The sequence below is a fragment of the Cygnus olor genome, chromosome 10 (genome assembly GCF_009769625.2).
Source record: "Cygnus olor isolate bCygOlo1 chromosome 10, bCygOlo1.pri.v2, whole genome shotgun sequence".
Classification (NCBI taxonomy): domain Eukaryota; kingdom Metazoa; phylum Chordata; class Aves; order Anseriformes; family Anatidae; genus Cygnus; species Cygnus olor.
In genome coordinates, this window is record NC_049178.1 from 6764386 (window position 1) to 6788031 (window position 23646).

Genomic DNA, 23646 nt, shown 5'->3' on the forward strand with positions numbered 1-23646 from the left:
TGAAGAAAACTGGGAATGTCTGCCTGTGGAGTAAGCAAGAGCAAAATTAAAAGCCATCCCTGAGCATCTAGACAGACTTCTTGTCCCCAGAACAACGTGGAATACTTAAAGATTGCCCAGCTGAGCATTCTCCTTAGTAGCAAATCCCAGAAGACTGAGCCTAGGACTCATAAGCATGTCTCTCCATCAAAGATCTAAGAAGATTTTAGTTGTTCTGAAGTGCAGGAAATTCGGCCATCCCTAGGTAAGCCATGCTTCTTAATTCCTGTGCTGGTAGCAGGAACACCCTGAGTCCATGTACAGAGCTTTTGCAAACCACATACCAGCCCAGGACTGCTTAGAGCTGCCCCAGGTCTATGAAGCTGACTTTTAGAGTGCTTTATATCACAACAGTAGCAGCACGTAAAGAGGCAGCATACTTGATGATGGATGGCAGTTCATTCTCCAACTGAAACAGCTCACAAATAATAAAGTTAATATTGCGGCAATGCACAATGACATTCCACATCCATTTAAAGCTAACTATGCACTAACCTATTTTGGACTGCCAAAAAAAAAGTTTAGAAGTGCCCAGAGCTGTCCACGGCAGTACTAGCATGAAACCATAATAGACTACAAAATAATTGAATATAAAAAGTCATTGTGCACCTTGTGATATACAAAGCCTCTACTGATATAATTACCTGCTCAGTGTAGGATATGTAGAAGAACATCCATCTTTGGCAGAGTTGATCAATTCAGGAACACCAACACTGGAGATTTCTTCTATAGCTTTCAAGATGTTATCTGTGTGCTCTAGGTAGACACTAAATCCAAAACAAGCTTAGTTCACCAGTAAATATTACACAGAATAACCCAGAAAATTCTTGAACTATCTGCAACACATGGCCTAAAATCATCAAGCTCACTTTTATGCCACTCTTATGTAGGAAATCCAAAGCAATAGTGACTGGTAGAGGTGCCTGAGGACTAGAGGAAAAGCATCACTCCTGCCTTCAGAAAGGACCCAGGGAACTACAGGGCTATGTATGTAATGTTAACCAAAGCTGGCCCCAGTACTGAGCCCTGGGGAAGACCACTTGTGACTGGCTGCCAGACAGATTTAACTCCATTCATAGCGACCCTTGGGACCTGGCCATCCAGCCAGTTGTTTTTTACCTAGTGAACAGTACAGCCGTCCGAGCCACCAGCAGCCAGTTTCTCGAGGAGAAGGCTGTGGGAAACAGTATCAACTGCTTTACTAAAGTTCAAGTAAACAAAGTCTGCAGCCTTTCCCACATCCACTAAATAGGTCATGCTCTCACAGAAGTAGATCAGGTTAGTCAGGCAGGACCTGCCTTTCATAAACCCATGCTGACTGGCTCTGATCACCGGTTTGTCCTGCATGTGCTGTGTGAGGGCACTCAGGATGATCTGTTCCATCACCTTCCCTGGCACCAAGGTCAGATCGACGGGCCTGCAGTTCCCCAGAGCCTTCTTGCTGTCCTTCTTGTAGACAGGCATCACGTTTGCTAACCTCCAGTCAACTGAGACCTCCCTGGATAGCTAGGGCTGCTGATAAATCATTAGAAGTGGCTTGGTGAGCACTCCTTCAGTACTCTTGGGTGGATCCCATATGGCCGCATAGATCTGTATGTGTTCAGGTGGTGTAGCAGGTGGCTAACCATTCCCCTTGGAATAATAAGGGCTTCATTCTGCTCCCTGCCTCTGCCTCCCAGCTCAGCGGGTTGAGTACCCTGGGAACAACTAGTCTTACTAATAAAGTCTGAGTCAAAGAAGGCATTAAAGTACCTCAGCCGTTTCCTCATCTCTCATCACTTTTTCTCCCTGCATCCAATATAGGATGGAGATTCTCCTTAGCCGTCCTTTTCTTGTTTATGCACTTATAAAAATATGTTTATTGTCTTTTACTGTAGTGGCCAAATTAAACTCTAGTTGGGCTTTGGCTCTTCTGATTTCCTCCCTGTAATAACCTCACAACAGCTCTGTAGCCTTCCTGAGTTGCTTGTCCCTTCTTCCAAAAGTTACAAACCCTCTTTCAGTCCTTGGCAGCCTGCTCTAAGGGGTACCTGTTAGAGCAGGGGAGTTGGAACAAAGTGACCTCCAAAGGTTCCTTCCAACCTTCACCATCTTTTGATTTGGTGATTATATTTCACCTAAGACTCAGTCCTGCTCTCCTTGACTTCAGTGAGAGCAGATTTGTGTTCACTTTTGTGAAAACAAAACCAGACATTTTAGTCCACATCCATATTTATACATGTATGCACACATATCTGTAATGTGTTGATGTACACTGACAAGCTATCGTCTAGCAAACATGAGGTCCAAGCACGCTTCTATGGCCAATGACTAACAGAATTCTTCTTACCACTCATTGTATCCTTAAAATATGAGGGTTATGACTGAGAGGAGTCATCTCTCTGCAACAACAGTAACAACTAGAAAAATTTCTATCGAGTGTTTCAGCATGCTCTTACAACGGCTTGACTCTTACCAGAGCAGAGTATGCAGCGCACTGTTGAACTGGCTGCCCTTCTCTTGGTCCCCACTGGGTTTCACCCAGGACCGGCAGAGGAACTGCTTTGCCAGCAAAGCTGTAAAAGATAAGGAATAACTTACAGAAGAAATTGGACGTGTTTTGGTTCCCAAGAATCTAAAACAATTTCCTTCTTCCATAAAAAGGCCGTGTGTCCAAATGGCTTGTCAAAAGATCACAGCATCGCTACTCTTCATCAGGCCTGAACTTTAGTAAATCAGAAAGCACTTTCCCTAAGTGCAGTAAGGTCACAAGTTAAAAGAGAGTAGGTTTAAATTAAACTTTCTAATTTGAAAGAAATTCTTCACTATGAGGGTGGTGAGGCACTGGAACAGTTGTGGATGCTGCCATCCCTAGAAGTGTTCAAGGCAAGGTTGGACAGGCTTTGAGCAATCTGGCCCATGATGAGGGGTTGGAACTAAATGATCTTTAAGGTCCCTTACAACCCAAACTGTTCTATGGCCTATCACGATAACAAAATATACATAGATCCAGTGTGTTCCTGGTCCAGAATACCTGCTCTCATCATAAGGCATCCATCTCCAGCTAATGTTAAGTGTTAGATCTTTGGTAGCTCCTACAGTGAGCCAACTATTTAAAAATGGTGATATGCAACCCTTAGGGCACCCATTTCTAGAAATGGAATTCCAATAGCAAGTGACTTTTCTTTTTGGCTACAGCTCTGTAATAGTGAATATTGAAAGGTAAGTTTGAAGTTTACAGGTTTCATAAATCAAAAGCACTAACAAACCTGTTTTTTTCTTGCAGAAATATTTTAAAACAGGAAATTATTAGTTAACATTTATTATTCCTTGACATGGTCAGCAGGCAGTTCTCTCAATGTGGGCCTGTTTAAAGCAGTAAAATCCCAAAGATGGGATTTATCATATCTCTCAAAGATGAGAACTTATCATTCTGAGTGGCTATGAGCATCTGAGAAAGACAAATTCTAGAGATGTCTCAGTATGACAAAGTACAGCTGAGAGCACTGACTGTCATACACTGAAATAAAGAATTTCAAGTCAAGAGCAAGTGTTTTTCTTGTATATTACCTGCAAGCATGCCTATGCCTCATCTGCTTGAATGTTGTCCCTCCTACAAAGCTGGTCCTAATCCCTAAGAAGGGCGGTTCTATTGACTGAGAACATTTGTTGTATGGGGTTAACAACAGATAAGCATTCCCCTCTCCACCCTGAAGTAACAGCTCTATACGGACAGTTTATTTTAAAGGAAGTTACATCTGATTATGTCTGTGGTTAGCTCCGTCATCAATGGTTAAACTAATACCAAAATTAAACAGCAGAAACTCTTAAAACTCTTAAAAGTTGTGAGGCTCTCATTTTAAAAACACCAACCAAAGGAGCTGGAGTCTGCCTTTCTGCACGTGACTGAGGCACAGTAAAACAAATATCAAACAGCTTCTAATACATTTACTTCAGTTCCTTTTATTAGTGGCTAGGACTGTTCACCCCGGTGAGACTAGGACTGTTCACCCCGGCTAGGATAGTGAGAGGAAAACTCTCCCCAAAAACATGCACTCCTGAGACAGAACCCAAGATTTACTGGCAAAGGACAGCATGAAAACTAATCTGGGAGAAGAGGTTCTTCACACATTACCCATTTTCTCTTTCTTCCAGCCAGCCATTGGTTTCTCAGAGATGGCAATCAGGAGCTGAGTGAGGATGAATGCACACTGGAAGCTGGGAACGCTCTGCTGGAAATTCAGTAGGTACTGGAAACTCTCGCTGGGGAATGACAGGAAAGAAAAAAGGTAAAGACAGTGTAAATAGGGTAATCTCCCATAAGCGCATAAATAAAAGAGGAGTATTAGACCAGCTTAGATTCACAGTCTCCCTAGTCTAGCCTGGCATTTGTCTCTAGCAATATTCTCTTTGAAGAAGGGGTAGTCAACCTCTAGTAGAACAAAAGTCAATCACTGAGAAACTTTTCTCAGGCTCCAGTCACTTCAGGTTTAGCAACATCTTTATACACTGCTTTTGCCTCATGTCCCTACAGACATTTTAACTACCCAGAACCTACTCATTCCTTCTGTGAATCCTACTGATCTCCTAGTCTCAAATAGCTCACTTACAAATGAGATGCATAGACTGATGCACATCTTACAATCCTGTAGCAACATTTTATTAGCTTTGACTGCACTATCGTTTGACTAAATGCAAAATCCCCTGTTTAAAGGTGGTATCATCTCTATGAGAGCTCCCAAACACACATTTACCCATAATGCCCACAAAAAAAAACCTGCTTGAAATTCATCACTTTCAAAGCTTGGGAAATATTGATCCTACCTTATCAGCTCCTCAAGAAGAAGAAATTCCGTCTCTCCTGGCTTTAGCCTGTCTGCAACTACCTGGAGAGCTGACCTTAGCAAGTCAGTATTCTCATGCTGAGAAAAACCATTCCTGAGGACAGAAAAAAAAGTCCAGTTTATCATCAGACTATAAAGAGGAGAGATATCAGATACAAAAGCATATCTGGGCATATGTTTGCAACAAGAAAAATAAAGAAGCTGACATGCAAGAAGAGCTCAGCAATATGAAAGTTATAGGGCACACACACAAAAAAAACCCACAATTTTAACAGCAAGCTTGGTTCGAATACACCATCTTTTTCCCTGCGACTGCCAGGGCAATGGAAGAGAGAAAGGAAAGTAGAAAATTCTGCTAAATATTAAAGAGAATATAACTTTAATAACTGAGCATTTAAAGTGCCAAAGTCACAGTTATTTGCGTTCTGCTACTGCCTTTCATACTCTTTTTACAGTTACTGATGTTTTTGAAGTACAACAAAGGTAAAGTGCTTTCTACATACAGATCTAAATTAGGATTCAAAAAAAAACTTCTATGATGGTATTCAGAATTATATTAGCAGATGCAGAGGTTAAATCCATACTGCACATGCATTGAGTTTGGCATTTATGAATCCAGTTCAAGTACATGAGCAGCATAGGCTTTTCGTTAATGAAACACACATTCATCCTATCCATTGACAAAAGAAAGTCTTTTATTGCTCAGGATTCAGGCAATGACAAATTAGCCTGAGACAAGGGGACTTAGGGGTAAGAAATTCCAACATCCTTAGGCAGAATGAGAGTTGCACAGCCAGGTGTGAGAGTATGCCTGTTATGTTGGTCTTAAGCCGAAACCACACAGATTAACACACTGAATTCTGGCCAGTTCTATGCTTCAGACTTAACACACTGAATTCTGGCCAGTTCTATGCTTCAGACTACCCTGCGTTCACTGTTAATCACCTACTGGTTTAGTTCAGGGTCGACAACAAAGGTTGACATAACTACAAAGTGTTTAAATGTCTCCAGTGTGTTGTGTGCATGTGTGCAGTGTGTTGTTCTGCATGACTAACAGGCCATGTGCTGGGTACAAACGCTTTAAGGGAAGGGAAGAAGAAAAGGAAGCAGTAAAGAGACCTTGTTTATTTATGCAATTATATACTCTTTTGCTTGAACTCACCAAGCAAATAGCAAGCGAAAAGTTAGTAGCAGCTGTTGGTAACAAGAGGACATCATCTGGTGCTCCTGGATGTTCACTCCTGGTTCGCCTACCACACCCTGATTTTGTGTAACTGCCTTTAATACAGAACAAGTCATTCATTACATGCCATTCCAAGGAAAGACAATGACACAACAATCCATTTCTATAAATTCCATGTTTAAAAAAAACAAACAAAAAAAAACCACTCAAGACACCAAAACCACTCTCTTTTCCCCCACAAACAAAACCAAAAATACTTCGAGAGGCAACGAAACCTGATGATTTTTTTGAGTCAAAATTGCTGCCCACTGACCTGGAAGTAATTGTGCATGTTCTCCATGTGATTACACAGTGGCTTTAGTAGCTTGACGACACACACAGCAACTTCCTTAGGGGATCTCTGACGCAGGTGGGTAAAGCCAATATCCTTGTAGCCTCTTTCCTGCAGCAAACCCAAAAGTTTAAAGTCACTTCATCAGTCTTACTTGAGGATAATTTTGTGTGAGGTACTTGAGAATAACTTAGATTACTTTAGAGCAGTGCAATTCCTGATGTCATATACTCTGCCAGGAAGGGGCACTGAATAAAAAAAATGGCTTCTGCCGAACAACCAGCACCAAATCAGACAAGTGGACAACATTTGGTGGAGAGAACAAAACTGATGTGACATCTAGGTCATCATGTTTTACTCAAACACTAAGAGAAGGCAGTCTCTGTACATGGGAATTAAGATAGGTAGAAAGAGAAAGAAGAGGAACACTGGTGCAGTGAATTTCTAATAGTTTAATGCAATGGGCCACATGCATTTACTTTCTTCCTGAAGTCATCAGCCAGGAAACCAAGGAGTCGCTACACTCAAGGTGCTGTTCTAAAGACTACAAAGCAAACAAACAAACAACAAAAACAAACAAAAAACCAACAGAAAACTGAGTCCAACAGCTTCTGTCTGCCTAACCTGAGCTACGTCTTGGCCCCTTGGACAGAGAAGTGGTACAGAAATCTCTTTTGAAAGGACAAATGCTGCTCTGACACACATTTGGGACATTTAGCTGTTAAGTGAAAATAATTCTGAAAAGCATTTATCCATTCAGGATAAGCGTGGAAGTCACTGACATGCTCTGCTTGGCACAGGCCTTGCACCATTAGCTACTGCTGTACATGCCTTTAAGAAGGGCACTCTCCTTGTGGAGCCTGGAGTCAGCACATGTTCCAGCTTCCAGCACAGGTCCTCCAGGAGGAAGTAGAGTTCAGCAGGCCCCAGCTGCACAATTTCACTAGCCTGTAATTACAAGGAAGGACAGTCAATTCCTGGACTCAGGACCTAGTTGTAGGTGCCCTGAAGCTCAGCTTCACCTCCTCCATTTCCACTTACAACTCCTGGCTTAGTTAACCTCAGCCAGTGACCAGTTTGGTAGATGCCAGGGTTTTGTCTCCCTCTTGCAGTTACGGGACATTGGTTCTGCTTACTCAAAGCATGAAGTGAACCTGGTGCTCTGGTGGAACAGGCACCAGTAACACCCAAGTACTGACAGAGAACCAATTTATGCATTGAAGTTCAAAATACCACTGGCATCCTAGGGATAAAAAGAGGTTTGAGTCCAAAGAATCACAAAAATCACCAACTGAGTAATAGCCAAGACGTAATTTGAAATACTGCCACATATGCCAGGAGATTTGTCACACAGTCTTCCAACTGTCCTGCACTCAGTATACACAGAGATAGCTGTCCGTGGAGCAGGCCAGGCCACACTCCAGCCTACTGTGCCCTTCTCATAGTTTATTAATCCTACTGTTGTACAACAAAATTAGACTCCAGGTGGACTCAGCCTGCCTATAAAGAGCATAATAAAATTTAGCATTTCTGCTTTCCACATCCATAGTAATGCAGTTTTATAGAAGCTCCCAGATGGTAAACAGGACCCTGTCCAGGGAGGGCACATCCATGACACTAATCCCACATTTGAGCCCAGTTTTCCGTCTAGAATCATAGGATATCCTGAGCTGGAGGGGACCCACAAGGAACATCGAGTCCAACTTCTGGCTCGACAAAGGACTACTTACAAATCAAACCACGTGCCTGAGAGCACTGTCCAAACACTTCTTGGACTCCAACAAGCTTGGAGCCATAACCACTTCCTTGGGGAGCCTGTTCCAGTGCTCAACTACCCTCTCAGTGAAGAATCTTTTCCTAACACCCAACCTGAACCTCCCCTTACACAGATTCATCTGCTGATAACTTGAGACATTTGGCTTTTGCAACGTGGACTGTAATGCCATAGGTCCTCTGTAATAGGTAGGCCACCACATCCTGCAGCTGAGCAGTGTTCAGTATTAAAGTCTCTTGCTTTCTGTTAAACGCATACGTTATACTGTATCTTTTTCCCTTATATGCAATATTAAAATTACCTTTTTTTTTAAAAAAAAAATATTGTTGCTGTACTTCATGTCTAATATAGAAGGAAAGTCCTTTTTTATCTCAGTGCCCTGAGGTACTTCGTTTTCTTTGCAGACAGATTCTCTCCTGGTACCTAGCTCACAGACCTGGATCAATCTTCCACCCATTTCAATGGATCAGAAGGAAACAAGGCCTCAGAGAGAGGCAATACATAACACAAAGTCATACCTGGATGTTTTTGTGCTGCTCCACTCACCTCTGTATGCATCTCTGTGTCCAGGATAGACTTTGTCAGCAGCCCACAGTGGAGTACAGTGAACACCTCCAGGTCTAGTTCTCGGAAGTAGGGGCGATAACTCTGCAGCTGTGCCAGAGGGTTCCCTGCCTCTCTCTCAGCAGCAGTCTGAAAAGTAAATGGCAGAATTCAGCTTGCAACCTGTAAAACTGTAAGACTTACTAGCTCAAATAATGCTGTTTCTTTCACACAGTCTTTTATATTTCATGCTACGCTGAAACAAGACTAAGAAGAATTCACAGTAGCTAACACACAGATGGGCACGCAGGATCAGAATCATTTCCATTTTGTACCGTACAAGTCACTAAAAGCTTTCTGGAAAAAAAAATATCTAGGAAACCAGAACAATCCTTGCTATCGTCTTTCCATGAATCAATGGCCATCATGAAACTCATTCTGGACTTGGTAAAAGACAGTGTCCCATAAGCACCATAAAAGGGGAAGGTAAATGTTTTTGTCTTTGATAACTACCAGGACGGTAAGCCATGAGATGCTATCTTGCTTTTAATCATATCTATACATTCTTAGAGTTTCATTCCATGCAGCCCTGTCGTGTGACCCAATGTATGTTATATGTGGCTCACACCAGGATTTCTGTATTCTGTTGTCCTGGATAAGGCATGGCATCTATGGATTAGTCTGGGACCTGTACTCTGTTTAGCTAAGAAAGTTTAGTTATATTAATTCCCCAAACTATCTGAGACTTTGTTTATTTGTTGTAACGTAAGTGACATTATTCATAGAATGGCTTGTCTTGGAAGGGACCTTAAAGATCATCTAACACCAACCCCTCTGCCATAGGCAGAGACGCCACCCACTAGATCAGGTTGACCAAGGCCCCATCCAGCTTGGCCTCAAACACCTCCAGGGATGGGGCATCCACAGCTTCTCTGGGCAGCCTGTGCCAGTGCCTCACTACCATTACAGTGAAGAATTTCCACCTAATGTCTAATCTAAATCCATCCTCTTTTAGTTTAAGACTATTCCCTCTTATCCTATCATTATCTAATCGAGTAAGAGTCCTTCTCTATCCTTTTTATAAGACCCCTTTAAGCATTAAAAGACCACAACGAGGTCTCTCCGAAGCCTTCTCTTCTCCAGGCTGAACGTGCCCAGCTCCCCCAGCCCCCTCTCCAGGAGAGGTGCTCAAGTCCTCTAATCGTCCTTGGATGCAGCAGGGGTGAGGCCTCACAGGGGCAGAGCAGAGGGGCACAATCCCCTCCCTTCACCTGGTCACACCTCTTTTGATGCAGCCCAGGACGAGCACACGCTGCTGGCTCATGTTGAGCCTTGTGTCCACCAGAAACCCCAAGTCTCTCTCTGCAGGGTTGCCCTCTATTGCTCTCTTTATTATCAGACTTGACTCAGTTATCATATCTGTACAGAACCAGGGAGGTAGGAAAAACGTATTTGCTGCACAGAAATGGATAAAATAGGCTCTGAATAACATTTGTTAGTAACAGAGGTAGAAGTGGTGCCTTGTGGAATTCTTATAAGATCTCAGCACCTGGGATGCTGAGCCCAAAACCAGGCACACTCCTCTGGCTTTGCTCCTTCAGCCAGCACAGACCTTGCATTCTCAACATGATGACAATACTTTAAGACCTTGCTTCAAAGAACAAGAAACATAATCCAACAATTCATTAGCTGATAGGTTTGGGAACTAGCTCTTAACATGGGATGAAAATGGATAATTTTTAATATGCCTTATGATGAATACATTGATCAAACACCTCAAAGAAAATATGAAAAATGAGCACGTGACTGAAGCAGACTGGAGACAGTGGGAAATATGATCCTTACAAGGGTCTGTATTTTCCAGATTTATCTCACAATTTCTGATCGGTCTAGAAATGGTAGTTGCCTGATTATTTTAGTAATTCAAAAATTTTGTTTCTTTTTCTAAGTCATTTTCATTTGTCTGCCTTTCTTGCAAGTCCCCAGGGGTATATTCCTACCTTCTCCAGCTCAGAGAGCTCATTATCAGGCTGGTTTCCCTCGGAGCTTTCATCTGCTTGAGAACGGTCTGCAAAGCTGGCTTTGCTGCCATCAGACTTTTTCTTCCTTCCTTAAAGAGAAAAGCAACTTTAGAAATAAAAGCTGCACCGTGCTCAACACTGTTGAGGCTGTAAGGCAGGGAAATAGCTCAGGCTGTACTTTAATCAGCCCTAAGAAAGCATGGAATATACACAGGTTGCATGCCACCTGCAGCCAGGATCATAGTCAGAAAGAGAGTCAAAAGCATTTGGGGCTCTCCCCCCCAGCCAGCTTCTATTTTATAAAATCAAAGCAAGACATTAAAGTAACTCTCACTTTTCTTACTGTACTTTAAAAATGTTATGCTGTGACTGCAAAAAAATGGTGGGTCATTATCTTTAAAAAAAAAAAACTTGAACCAAAATTAGTGTTGCTGTTTCACTGAGAAAAGCAGAGGACCTGGAAAATGACAGTAAGACAAACAACTCCAGAAGGGGCTGGCAGGGACGCTATGCCAACAGTAGAGTAACTCGATGAATTCCTTGCAATGGGCTTCACTGCTGACAAAGGTGGGGAGACTCTCAAACCTGACACACTGTGTAGCATCTCGTGAGACCAAAGAAACTCCATTTCAAGTAATCCTAAACAACGTACTAGATCAAACAGACATCCAGTAAGTCACCAGGGCCAGGTAACATTCACACAAGGTCCAAAAGCAATTCAAGCGGAACACTTCAGAACTGCTGGCCACTGTGCCAAAGGACTGACAGCTTGCCAACAGAATTTCCATCAATGAAAAGAGATCTAAAGGGGATCTGGGGAATTCATTTCAATGAATTTTCAATAGTTATATGCTAAGCATAGCTTCCCCACAAAAACAGACTATCCAGCAGCTGTTTGGAGTAGGATATTTTTACACCTCCATCTGCACTAGGAGTTGATCGGGTTAGATTTCAAGCTAGACAGGCCATACCAGAAATTCTGTGCTTTATGCATCACACAAGCGCTACTGACTGCAGTGCAACTTGCCAATCAAACCCAACATCACATCTGCTTCCTTAAATGTTATAAACTTGTTACCATTTTTTTTTCTCATGGGACCAACACCGTTAACGGATGGTACTCCCTCCATGGCTTCAGAATCAAAAGTAGCTGGTGGTGGGACATAGCCAGGGGTTGCTGAAAGAGTCAAAATGCAGAACTTTGGTTAGTTCAGCTCCTGAATGAGAAAACAGAGGCAAGATGCATGTCTAGAGGAAGTACCCCATTTCCCCATCCCTGTGAACATCCCTCTGCTCTTACGCTCAGGCACATTTAGCTCCAATCAACCTTTTTGTATTGCCACGCTGCACCAGAATAACAGCTCCTGGCACTCCTCCAGAAAGGGAGAATAACAAGAGCTCGGCTGTCTTTGGACCTTGATGAATGTAAGTGAAGCGGAAAAGGGCTGCTCTAGCACATCTCAGCCCTTTCCTTGCTGTCCCTGTAGTTCTCTTGGTTCAATAGAAAGGTGTTGAAGAGGCTCTTTATTTAGGATTGACGTTGATTCACTGGTTTAAAAACGAAGCTTGTAATGGATAGCTTGTGGAAGGGTATGTGGAAGGTGATAAAGTATTCTTTATTACGGTTATCTGATTGAGGACCTTTTCAATGCAAAAATGAGTATAAGTAATAGGGGAAGCCCATAAACAAGGACAAACACAAACCTGGAAGACAAAGACCAAAAGTCTCCACTTCCCAATTGATGGTCAATAAGAAATTCCCATCAAAGCTATAAGGAGAGACAGCTGGACTTTGATAAAATGGGATGAAAAAGAGGAACTTGAGGACTTGTGATATTCCAGAAGAGTAGGAGTGGTGGTGAAACTATGCAAACTGATGAAGGAATGTGCATGCAAGGAAAGCGGATGGGGAGGAATGAAGAGGGGAATAGATAGAAACAGGTATAGAAGGACTGGACATGAGTACAACATTGCCAATCAGTACATTTGCATGACTGAGCCCTTCACCTGACCCCCACAGTCTGTCCTATCTTCGTATTAAATCCTTTCTTAGCTTCATTTCAATGTAATCTCACTTCTCTTATCCTGTGAGTGCGTGCGTGCAAAGGACAAAATGCAAACCACTGGCCAGACCTGTGTGAGTAAATGCTGGGCCGGCAACTAGAATCAGACTGGGCATTTAGGAGCCCTTGGCCTTTGGTGCCGGTATCTGGAGTGAGTGAAGGTCTCAACTTCAGTAGCTGCAGGGCCAATAGCTCTTGGAAGCATCTCGACAGGTCCCGTGGAGTTTGCGGCCAGAGCACCAGCTACTGGGGTGAGCGGTGTGAGTGGATTTGGTGCCAGCAATTGCAGCAAGTGGGTCCTCACTGTCAGCTCCTGGTGTGGGTGGGGGTCTCGGCTACCAGCCACTGGGGCAGGAACAGCGTTTGTGTGTGCTGAGAACCAGATGTTAGAGGGCATCGGCATGAGTGGAGCAAGTGAGGGACTCGGCACCAGCAGCTGGAGCAGGACCACGGGTCACAGCCCACGTGCCTGGTGCTGGCTGCTGGGACAGAGCAGGGGCGAGCATTTGCATCTTCCCCCAAATTGGCATGCATTGGGGTGTGCATCTGCAATTTCTTGTCCAACTTCAAAGCCAGACTAGCCAGCAAGTAGGAGGCCCTGGGTCCAGGAGGGGCTATCAGCTGGGTGGATGGTCCATGCTGGGATTCGGCAGACCTACAAGCGTGAAGTGCTTGTGGGATGAGTATGTATCTGAGTGTGTGTGTCTGCCGGGTAGTAAGGAGCAGCAAGCTGGACTGGGTGGTTAGTAGGAGACCTGTGGAGCAGTTTATAGGGCCCAGAATCTGGACAGGAGTATTAGACAGACAGAGGGGCTGTGCCAGTACTTGGGGATCCGCAAATGCATCTGTGCTTGTGACTCAAAAGTGTCTCAAGCAGCTGAAGAGCAAGAAGGGGACTCGGCTGTCTTTACTTATGTTTTATGTGAGTCCTATGCATAGGTGCTGTCTTCAACTGTTGTCATCTGTCAGTTTCTGTGACTGTGCTCATTGGCCTGGGACAGGGACCACCAGGTTCCTGCACTGGGTTCCAGCTGCCAGACAGCAGGAATTCATGGGCCAAGTCAGCTGATGCTCGTAACAGGCCTCAACGGCTTGGTACAACCTGAATGCTGGAGAATCGCACTGTATCTTTTGGAGAGAAGCTGGCTTCCTCCTCTATACTCAGGCAGATTCTTAGGTCACTGTAATAATGCAGCATATATTACCATACAATTCCTTCTTTGATGTTTAAACCAATACCTTTCATTTCACAGCTGGTGCAGGCCCAGAACATGCAAATGTTTTCATACGCACCTGCCAAGCATTTTCCTAGCACATTCTGCAGCTCTGTGATGTTCTGTATTCGAGTCAAAACCTTCCCCTTCATCTCAGCGTCCTGTTGCTGGCAGAAAGCATTTACAACCTAGAGACACAAAACAAACTCACTGTGAATTAGGGAGATCTGCATCCATTTTTACTTTTTCTTTTCTGAATAACATCCACAAGTCCCAAATAAGCACACAACAGTTAGCACAAGTGGCCTGAATGACCAAATCCAGACTGCATGAACAAAGCTCTTCAGAAGCCCATAAGAAAATGCAATCTGAAAAGCAACGGCACAGCAGCTACAGGTCGAGTTCTTAGCCAAGAAAGCAGAGTTGTTACTAGAATCAGGATAAAGCATAAATGGTAATGAAGAGAAGAAACGGAGAGATCACCAACACCTTGCTGGAGAACATTTCTAAGAGGCAAGACTCCTCCTCAACAATTGCACCCCTGAAGCCTGGGGTTTGTGTTTTTAAGTGCTGCTCCTCAGTTCCACTCCAAAACATGCAGACAAGGCTCTACTCACCTCACGAAACCAGTTGAGCGCATAGAAGAGAAGTGAGCACAGAAATTCCCGTTCCTGCTTGGAAAGAGAGTCTATCTTCCCTTCAACTTCCAGATCAGTCAGGTACAGGGGGCAACCTGAGACAGGGTAAGTAGAAAACACCTTGGACTGTGTTTGCTACCTATGCTTTGCTTTTTGCATGGACAATGACTCTTCTGAAAGCCTGTATTCTCGATTCCAATGACTATTTGGAGTAAACACCATCAGTCACTTCCCAGAGAAAGTGACTGTCTCCCCTGCCTCCCTTCCACTTGTGGGCAACAGAGCATCTCAGCCTCCATCATAAACTACACAACTCTTCCCACAGCTGCAGGAAGGCTTTGCAGATCTGGGACAGGAACAAGTCAGCCAGAGGGGCTCTGTAAGAGATTTACTTTCCATACCTAATAAGGCATCAATCTCCTCCAGGCTTCCATTGCTTTGCTCTCCAGTGTAGAGCCTGAGCAGTCGGAAAGAGGGTGATAGACATATTGGTGACACTACCCTGGGGAAAAGAAAATAGAGAGAGAGAAATTAAGTGGGTCCTATGTTTTATATACTCCAGAATGCTCATCACTTTCCTCTTGTGTCCTATGTCCTCCCCACGCCACCTTGCCTCTACCTTCTTCTATTTTGCTTCTCGAGAGTCATAGCAACACAAAGCAGAAATGCATCATATGGTTAATAAATACATCGGTGATCATCAATTTTCTGGGAAAACTTAAGGGCAGAAAACCTGCTGTACTGAACAAAAATGGGGTCAGATTTATTTCAGGTAGAAATCAAAGTTGAATAGTTCAGGAGGAACTACAAGAATTTGTGCAAAAGACAGCTGTGAGCAGTAGAGAAACCTCCCTGAATGTTTTCTAGCATGCTACTGCTCACATTGTAAGTGAGGAAAATGAACACATTTTTTTCCCATCAATGCATATAAGGTAGCTATATTTCTTTTTATTTGGTATAAAGTAATCATGTATTTTTTAGGCACAAATACAATCTCAACAAAATCTTCTGACAATAAATTATGCAAGATATAAAGCTGATCGTTAGAAAAAAAAAAAACTTTTATTATTTTTAACTTTGATGTCCCATTGTTTAATAAGATGTTTTATTTCCTGCATGCTTCCTGTTTCATTCTCTAAGGACAAAGCCTTTGTTTCTCATACAAATTTTACTTGTGGTGGCATGTTTGTGGTTTTGCTGTGAAGCAGAAGTCCATGTTGTCAAAGTGCAACTGAAGGGTGAGAACCAATTGTGTACTCTTGACACACACTAACTACTTGCTGACTCCCTTTGAGACTCAACGCTCAAAATATGAATTTTGCCCAAATGGATGGAGTTGCCTATCCATCTTGGTACGGCCTTCAATATCACAATAATGCTGGAGTAAAGAGCTATGATTCTCAGATGATAGATGGGAAACAAGGTAGATGCAATATGACTTACTCAACATCACCTAAACAGTCTGAGCCAGAACAGACTGCCAGTTCCCCAGCACATGCTTATGCCTCTAGACCTATCTGACACGTCTACCAGCAAGGGAAGGAAACGAACACTGGAAACTGGTAAATCTTATGTCCAGCTCCTAATCAAGCACTTGGGCAGGCAGGGCTGGACACGAAATGAAAATACAATTCCTTTAAATGTAGAATGATTGCAAAGGTAAGCGCCACAGTACCTCTTACTTGGGTTATTCATTCCATCAGTGACCCTGCCAAGCTCACTCTGTGACACCAAAGGTAAGAGGTTAATAGCAATTGCTCCCTGACTTTCATCTTCATCGAGATTATACAAGGACTTCACCGGGAACAAGAACGAACTGCAAGGAAAGGCAGACAAACTCAGTTAAAAGGATCACCACACTGACAAAGTTGTCAGTGACAGAAACGTTACAAATACTTAGCCTGTGCTCAGCATACCCGGCCACTGTGGGGCTGAGATCCACCACAAAGTCACTGGGAAAGTCCTCCACCAGACTCTTCCCAAACTCCTCCTATTAAGAAAGGAAAAACCTGCTCAACAAATGGGCTCAGCAAAGAAAGCTGAGACAGCAGCAGTGGAAAATGCAAAAGATAAGGCCAAGCAAAAACACCCTGGAACAATCACAGCAGTGAAACTACTGCCTGCAAGGAGAGCTAAAGCCTAACTTTAGAGAGACAGCCAGGAAACATTACCAAGCATGCACAATCAATTTCTTCCCTGCTCTTTCGATGTGGGCTCGTCTAACAGCTCCCCACTGCTGCAGAGAGGCAGAGCAGCTGGCTGGAAGGGCCATGGGAAGTTCTCTGTCCTGAGAACCCAAGGTCAGGATGAAATGGCTATAAAGGGCTGGCAACATTTTATTTCACATAATGTATCCCACATACTTCAGGTGCTTACATGGGTAGCAACAGTTAAGGGAGAAATAAGGCAACAGGTGTGACAGAGACTGGACAGACAATGAAAAGACCAAAAAATGTCTGCACAAATGTTGGAAGAACTGAGTCATCACCCTTGCTAGGAAAAGGGAGAAACTCTCCATCCTTTGCTTTTCCTCTGTGGAACCCTCAGCTGGATCTCATTAGAGTGGCTTTTCCAGCTCTAGGTGCAAGGCTGTTTAGGGTGACTGTCAGCAGCTCACAGTCCCCTGATCATCTTCCCCTGTTCTAAAACACAGTTCTGCTTCTCCACAAGAGCAAAGGTCTCTTTGTGGCACCACGAACGATCAATTCCACAACAGCTTTCATGCTCTCCTGGGCCCCAGAATGATTTCCTAGTCCCCTGGCTGGCACAGCACACATGTAAAAACATATCCAGCAAGAAGAAAGAGCATTGGCCTTCACAAACCTCTTCCTATTACCATAAATCTTCACTGTGGCTCCTACAAGTTCTTAGATATCAGACAGCCTTAGCTTTTTGACTAGAAGCCAATTTCAATACAAAGTTTAAGGTTCTTTCAAGTTCTACCTTTATCTATGGATTTCAAAAGCCTACTCCAAAATGTCATTTCATTTCCTTTAAAAGGCTTCCCCTCCTCCTGCTGTTACATGAAAGTTCACATAAAGGAAGCTGTTAAAGCATAACGAGGAATTTACCACAATCAAAACAACAACAAAAAAACAAGAAAACCACAAGAAAACAAAAACAAACAAACAAAACCAGAAAGAGGTGAAAGGATTTTGTATCTCTTACAGGAACCTTAGGCGTGCCTCAAACAAAAACAGTTCTCAGACTGGAGTGAAATCCTCAAAATGATTTTGTCCTGCTCATGTTTGAAAAACATCCTGCTTTTGAAGAATACATTTAAGTGATTAAATTCAAAAAACTCTGCAACATACCAGGAGCTGCAGGTCCAAATTTCCCTTCTGCTTCTCAATCAAATTGGCAAGTTCATCGTAGTAGAGTGCCAAGACTTCCGGTGTTTGCTCACAGCAGAAGCCTACAAGGTCCAGCAATGTAGAAAGCTGAAAGGAGAGAACAGTCTTCAGAATGTTTTTTTGTTGTTTGTTTTTTTTTAAAGGACAACTCAAACTTTTACCTTAACTCCTTCTTGTTTTTACATTAATTTACTCTGAGGTATATCCAAAGATTCAGCTCTAGGTTAACAGCCCATGGTGACTGGTCTTACAGACATGCAGTTTTAAGAAGAAGCATGGGTCTTTCACGGAGCTGGGACTGTTCCACCACGGAATAACACAAAAGAGATTGTCCTGTTTCTTTCTTTTTTGTCTGAAATAATGTCTGGACAGAAGACTTTCACTAGATGGCTGTAGGACTGCTTGAATGCTTCTTAATACAGCCCTTCATTTCTCCAAAACCAATTTCAATAGATTTTGGCTCTGTAGTTGATACACAAGCCTCCCACGCCCAGTAAAGCTGACTGTCAGACACACATCCTGCTTTACCTAAGACTGCGTCTCCAGTCACATCTTCTTGCTGACCGTGTCCTCCCTCTCTCCCATACTGCCCCAGTATGCACCCATTCTTGGCACCCACCTGTCCATCACGCTCGAAGTTCGGCTCAGGTCTCTCCAATAAACCACCATCTCCTTCATTTCTGAAAGCAATTGATAACCTTGCATTTGTTGCACAACATTTAAGAGATGGCAAAATCCATCACACACATTAACTCTCCCCAGAAAATGAAGAATTATGCATGGAAAGAAGACATGCTTTGGACGTTATTAGGAAAAAACCTGCTGCTGTTTGGCACCTTTGGGACAAGACTCAACGTCTTCTTCAAGGAAATGCTTTCTCTAACCTGAGACCTCTAGCCATCTCTTCTGAAGGCCATGGAGCCCCTCCTTACATGAGCCTAATATCTGCAGCTGGACATTATGCCAGCTACTCAAATTCCTGCTGCTTATTTGCAGGGCTCAGAAGGGTAGTTTTTTCTCTGATAGAGGCTTTAGAGTCTGTCTTCTTCAATCAGTTTCTTAAGAAATCAGACAGGAAGTCAGTAAGGTACACAAAGATCCAATTACAAGGGTATTTCTCAAGTGGCAGCAGACAGATTTTCTCCAGGATCTTGGGTCAGAGTTGGAGAGGGAAGGAATTTCTCTGTAAGTCAAACAAACAACTTCCCTGGGGATTTAATCCTTTTTCTGAGGCACAAACCACGGTCCACCTGCTGGGGTCACCTGTGTGCATTTTACCTGGCAAATTCACTGCTACTGCAGGTTCCTTGATGCACTGTTGACTTTTTGCCTGTAGTCTGTATTTGAGCATTTTCTAAGCCTGTTCTTGAAATAACCATTTCAGCACCTCCTGCTTAGACTTAAACCAGTGCCTCTAAATTAGCAAGTCTGATGTCAGTGCTATGGGAGCAACCATAAGGAAGTCTGGTAACTCAGGGCCCGAAGCTAAGACAGGCTTTTCATGTAATAATCAGCAAAAGCATTCCATTAAGAAGTCATGCTTCCCAACACCACTCAAATATTTGTTTTCCAAGCCCTTTAATCTTTGTCACAGCTCTTACTGGGAGTTTGTCTTGTTTATCAATGCTAATTATAAATTATTTATATAGTACATTAGAGATTGTCACACCAATGCCCAGCACAGCAGTAATTTTTCTTCTTCCTTCTCCTTTAGATTTCCCTGTATTCAAACAGTGCACATTAAGCTATTCAACCTTAGTGCCAGATGCTGATCTGCAGTCAGTACACCACAGTGTTTTCTTTTTTCCAAGCACTAGATCTTGCTGGTGCTAGTCAAGGCCTCCATGAATACGCACTAACAAGAAATTCAGGATGCCTTCAAGATTTGCAGCGGAGATTTAAACAGGTTGCAACACCAAATGCCGCAATTTGCAGAAAAGATTTCTAAGTTATTGGATTTGACCAAGATGTGCATGAGCTAGAAGACAATTGCTCTCCCCCACCTTCTTTGTCCCACTCCAGGTTGTCTTAAAGCATGGTAAATTCACCTTTGTACATTTCTTCTCACCTTTTCAATGCCACACTGCCTATCATGGTAACGGCACCAATAATCCCCATTTGTTTGTGGTTGGGAACAGTGCTGGAGAGCCATTTCCTGATCACCATGTGCATATCATCCTAAAAAGACAGACACAGCCTATGTCACCACAGAGGTACTTATGTGCATCATTCAGCTCTATCAGCATCTTCACCTAATGTCATCTCCAAAGGCTGCACAGAAATGGTTTACTGGGATTACAGCGTCGTAGGAGGAACGTACAGCCTGTAATTTCCTTTATTATGAGCATACTGGTCAAAATTCCAGGTAAGGCTGCAAAAAGGATTAATAGTGATTTGCTTTGGGTTTGCTCTAGTTACTATTCTGAACATGTCCAGATTTCATCTATAATTAATCAAAGAATATATATTGAAAAAAGAAAAAATAGATGGTCTTCACACACACGTTGCAGCTGCATAGCTGCCCTCTGAAACACTGCCAGCTGCAGGAGGCTCAGGGATAGAGCAGTTCTTGGGGGAAGGTCCAAAGAGAGTTCGAGGAAACAGCACACCAGACACCTGGGATTGAGGCATTTGTCCAGCTGCCTCCCTTGCCCCCTGGGAAAGCACGGCTGCACAGCTGTAAAGGCTTCTCTGCAGCAGCTCCATGACCACACAGCAGGTCTCAACACAGCATGCTCTATTTTAACAGTTGTGTCAAAGCAGCTGATCAACTGCACTTTCCCAAAACAGGCACGAACACCTTGGAAGAATTCTGGACTACTAATGATAGACTTAAGAGGTCTCCTGACAATGAAAGCACACAGAATCCCTGTTCTGACGAGGAGCACTCTCAGACTGGAACTGAGTATGTGAGACAACTCAGAAGCAGTTTCATAAAAGCAGCAAAGATCTCACAGGCCACCAAAAAATTTTATGCAATCAGAACAGCCCTGGTTGTCTTGATGCTTATTAACTGCCCACGCTGGTTCTGCAAAGGAGGGGTTTGGCCCATACAGAGATGCTCAGTATGCAACAGCTGTAGTCTTGAGACAGAGGAGATGAAGACTTAAGGTGCAACTTATGCAAAGAACCAGTGCCAACGAGATCAAACTGGTAGCAGAGAAACGGGGAGTCCATGGCTATGCCATCTTTTCTTGACCTTCACTTGGCAAGATGCCTCTGGAATGACCTGTGCAGCGCTGGTGCAAATGGGTACAAATTCAGACAGAGGTACCTGACATCACCACTGTTATGCTGCAACGGAGTCATACAAGGTATCCTCCGTAAAACGAATACGAACTTAGACAGAAGAGGTTTCACAGAATTGCAGAGTTGTAGGGATTGGAAGGGACCTCGAGAGATCATCGAGTCCAACCCCCCTGCCAAAGCAGGTTCTTAAAAGGTTTGATAGCTTCTTTTGTGCCTCTTGCATAAACACATGAGGTATGAACATTAACCACCTGAATTAAGATGAGTGCCTTGGGGAAAGAAGCTGAACTGTGCTTTCTGAATGCTTCCAAATGAACGAGAAACAAAGCTTGAGAAAGAGGCTCCAAATTTACTTCTGCACATCTTCAAGGTTCAGCTAGATAAAGCCACAGGCAACCTGATCTCATGCTGGCAACAGTCCCACTGGGAAGTTAGATCAGAGACTGACGTCAGTCCCCTTCCACCAACATTTCTACCAACTCTACCTTTCTTAGATATGAGAGAAGAAGGCATTTCCAGGAAAGATACAGCCTCTGTATTTCCTTGCTATCATTGCTATACAGGATAGGAAAGACTGGAGCCGCGACCTAGTCTGCAACAGGTTGTAGAGAATACAGTCTTAAGCTGAAGGACATCTTGACACCAACTGCTGTTTATAAACGAGGCCACTATTTGTGCAATATAACCACTAGAATTTAGCCTAGCCAAAGGACCAAAGTACAGCTGAACTCCTTTTCGTTGTGTCCCTCCTTACCTGAATATAGCTTCCCTCCTGCCTCTGGCTGAATGCTAATGTGCTGAGAATGTAGAAAAGCTTCCGGATCTGGCACGGATTCAGTTTCTGTGTAGAGTCTAAAATGGTCTGTAAGAGAGAAGCCACAAACCAGCTCAGATATGTCAAGAAGGCCTTTCCAGATTCCAGTCGCAGGGAAGCAGATTAACTTTGCCATTTTTGTACAGGTATGAAAAATCTACATTCAAATGAACTAAACATAAATGCAGAGCTATTGCTCTGGCCTTAAATATTACAGTCCACTCTATCAGAAGCTGCATGGGAAGAACAAGCTGGCTACTACAAGCATTTTGGGAGTGCTCCAATCCCATTAGCGACAGCTGTTTTAGCTTCTATTACATATTTCTTCACAGTGTTCAAAGTATTTGACACAATGAACATGATTTTTTTTTTTTGCTAATATTTCCAACACAAGCACTGTAATAGCCAAACCTTTAACAATTTAGGGGTAAGTCTTCCGTGCTGATTGGCATCCTCTGCTATTTCTTCTTCTAGTGCTTCGGTGAAAATAGTCAAGCCATTTTCCAGAGCAATGCTGGCTTTTTTCTAACACTGACAAGACATTTTGCTAACATTATTCTTCTCCTAGAACTGGTCAACCTCGAGCAGGATTTAGAACCAGGCGTTGAATTTGACAAGGATGACAGCAGGATTATATAACTGCTTTTTGCCACCCCCAAGAAAATTCACCCAGTTTCAACATTAAAAAATAGCAATTAGGAGAGAAAATTTGTGCTAGGATCTGTACGTTCTCTCTGCGCAGGAGAGGCTCCAGCTCTGTGTGAAACATGCCAGGCATCTGCTGCTCTACAGATCTTTTTACAGGTAAATGGCTACTGTCTCAACCACCTAGGTGGTGCATGTCAAACATGGCACGCTGCAGGTCCTTAGGGTCTAGCTAGAGCATTTATTAATGCCTTTCACATACAAGCTTTGGTAATGCATTGAAGATTGGCCCATAGAAACCATAATCTGTCACTAATCTGCCAGGACAAGAACATGCAAACAAGGTCAGGTGTGAGCAAGTGCTCCCCACCACACTTGGACACTCTCATCTGTGGTGATTTTAAGTTTAGAAACCCTGTAGTTTAGGGTCCCTGAAAGGTACGGGGTATGTGCATTCCCCCACTACTTGTCCAAGGAAAGTATTGCTATGTGCTTGTCTTGCTGTTTTGCTCTCCACTCAATCTCCCCTTTTACTACCTCTGGAATTAGGCAACGGGGCAGGTCTGACCCCGCTTGTCATTCTTCTGAGTCAAGAACCCATCTTGTTTCCTCCCCATTGAATCCTTTCTTCTTTTCAGTTTTAGGACATAAATCTTTTCCCATCCTTGCCAGGAGTTTTGTTTGTTCAAACTAATTCTGTCAGTCCTTCAATGTGGCGGAAGAGGCAGTCCACAAATGAAACAGGTTTTTGCCAGGTATTTGGAAGAGCTGATGTTAACAAAGACAGACCCCCATATCATTTTTCGCCTGCAATGTATGTGTTCTCCATTTATAGGTAACTTTTCTTCTTCTTCTTCTATCCCAACACAGATGTTTAAAGAAAAACAGTCCAATCTTTCAGCTCACCCTTCCATAACAGATTCCTTTTCATTCTGACCACTGCATTTCTCAGAACA

The 23646-nt window shown here is 43.3% G+C and overlaps 1 protein-coding gene across 1 annotated transcript in view; it reads right to left on the reverse strand.

The window, feature by feature from the left end:
- Positions 1-679: 679 nt before the first annotated feature.
- Positions 680-23646, reverse strand: part of FANCD2 (FA complementation group D2) — a 43023-nt gene continuing 20056 nt past the window's right edge. The window contains exons 18-36 of the mRNA XM_040569212.1: positions 21986-22093; positions 20051-20160; positions 18602-18662; positions 17944-18069; positions 16546-16619; positions 16305-16445; positions 15031-15131; positions 14609-14724; positions 14071-14179; positions 11793-11891; positions 10694-10803; positions 8697-8843; positions 7208-7324; positions 6359-6487; positions 6025-6140; positions 4843-4956; positions 4154-4281; positions 2495-2594; positions 680-806 (exon numbers count right to left, since the gene is read on the reverse strand). Of these exons, the coding sequence (XP_040425146.1) occupies positions 680-806; positions 2495-2594; positions 4154-4281; positions 4843-4956; positions 6025-6140; positions 6359-6487; positions 7208-7324; positions 8697-8843; positions 10694-10803; positions 11793-11891; positions 14071-14179; positions 14609-14724; positions 15031-15131; positions 16305-16445; positions 16546-16619; positions 17944-18069; positions 18602-18662; positions 20051-20160; positions 21986-22093 (2133 nt within the window). The remainder of the gene's footprint in view (positions 807-2494; positions 2595-4153; positions 4282-4842; positions 4957-6024; positions 6141-6358; positions 6488-7207; positions 7325-8696; positions 8844-10693; positions 10804-11792; positions 11892-14070; positions 14180-14608; positions 14725-15030; positions 15132-16304; positions 16446-16545; positions 16620-17943; positions 18070-18601; positions 18663-20050; positions 20161-21985; positions 22094-23646) is intronic.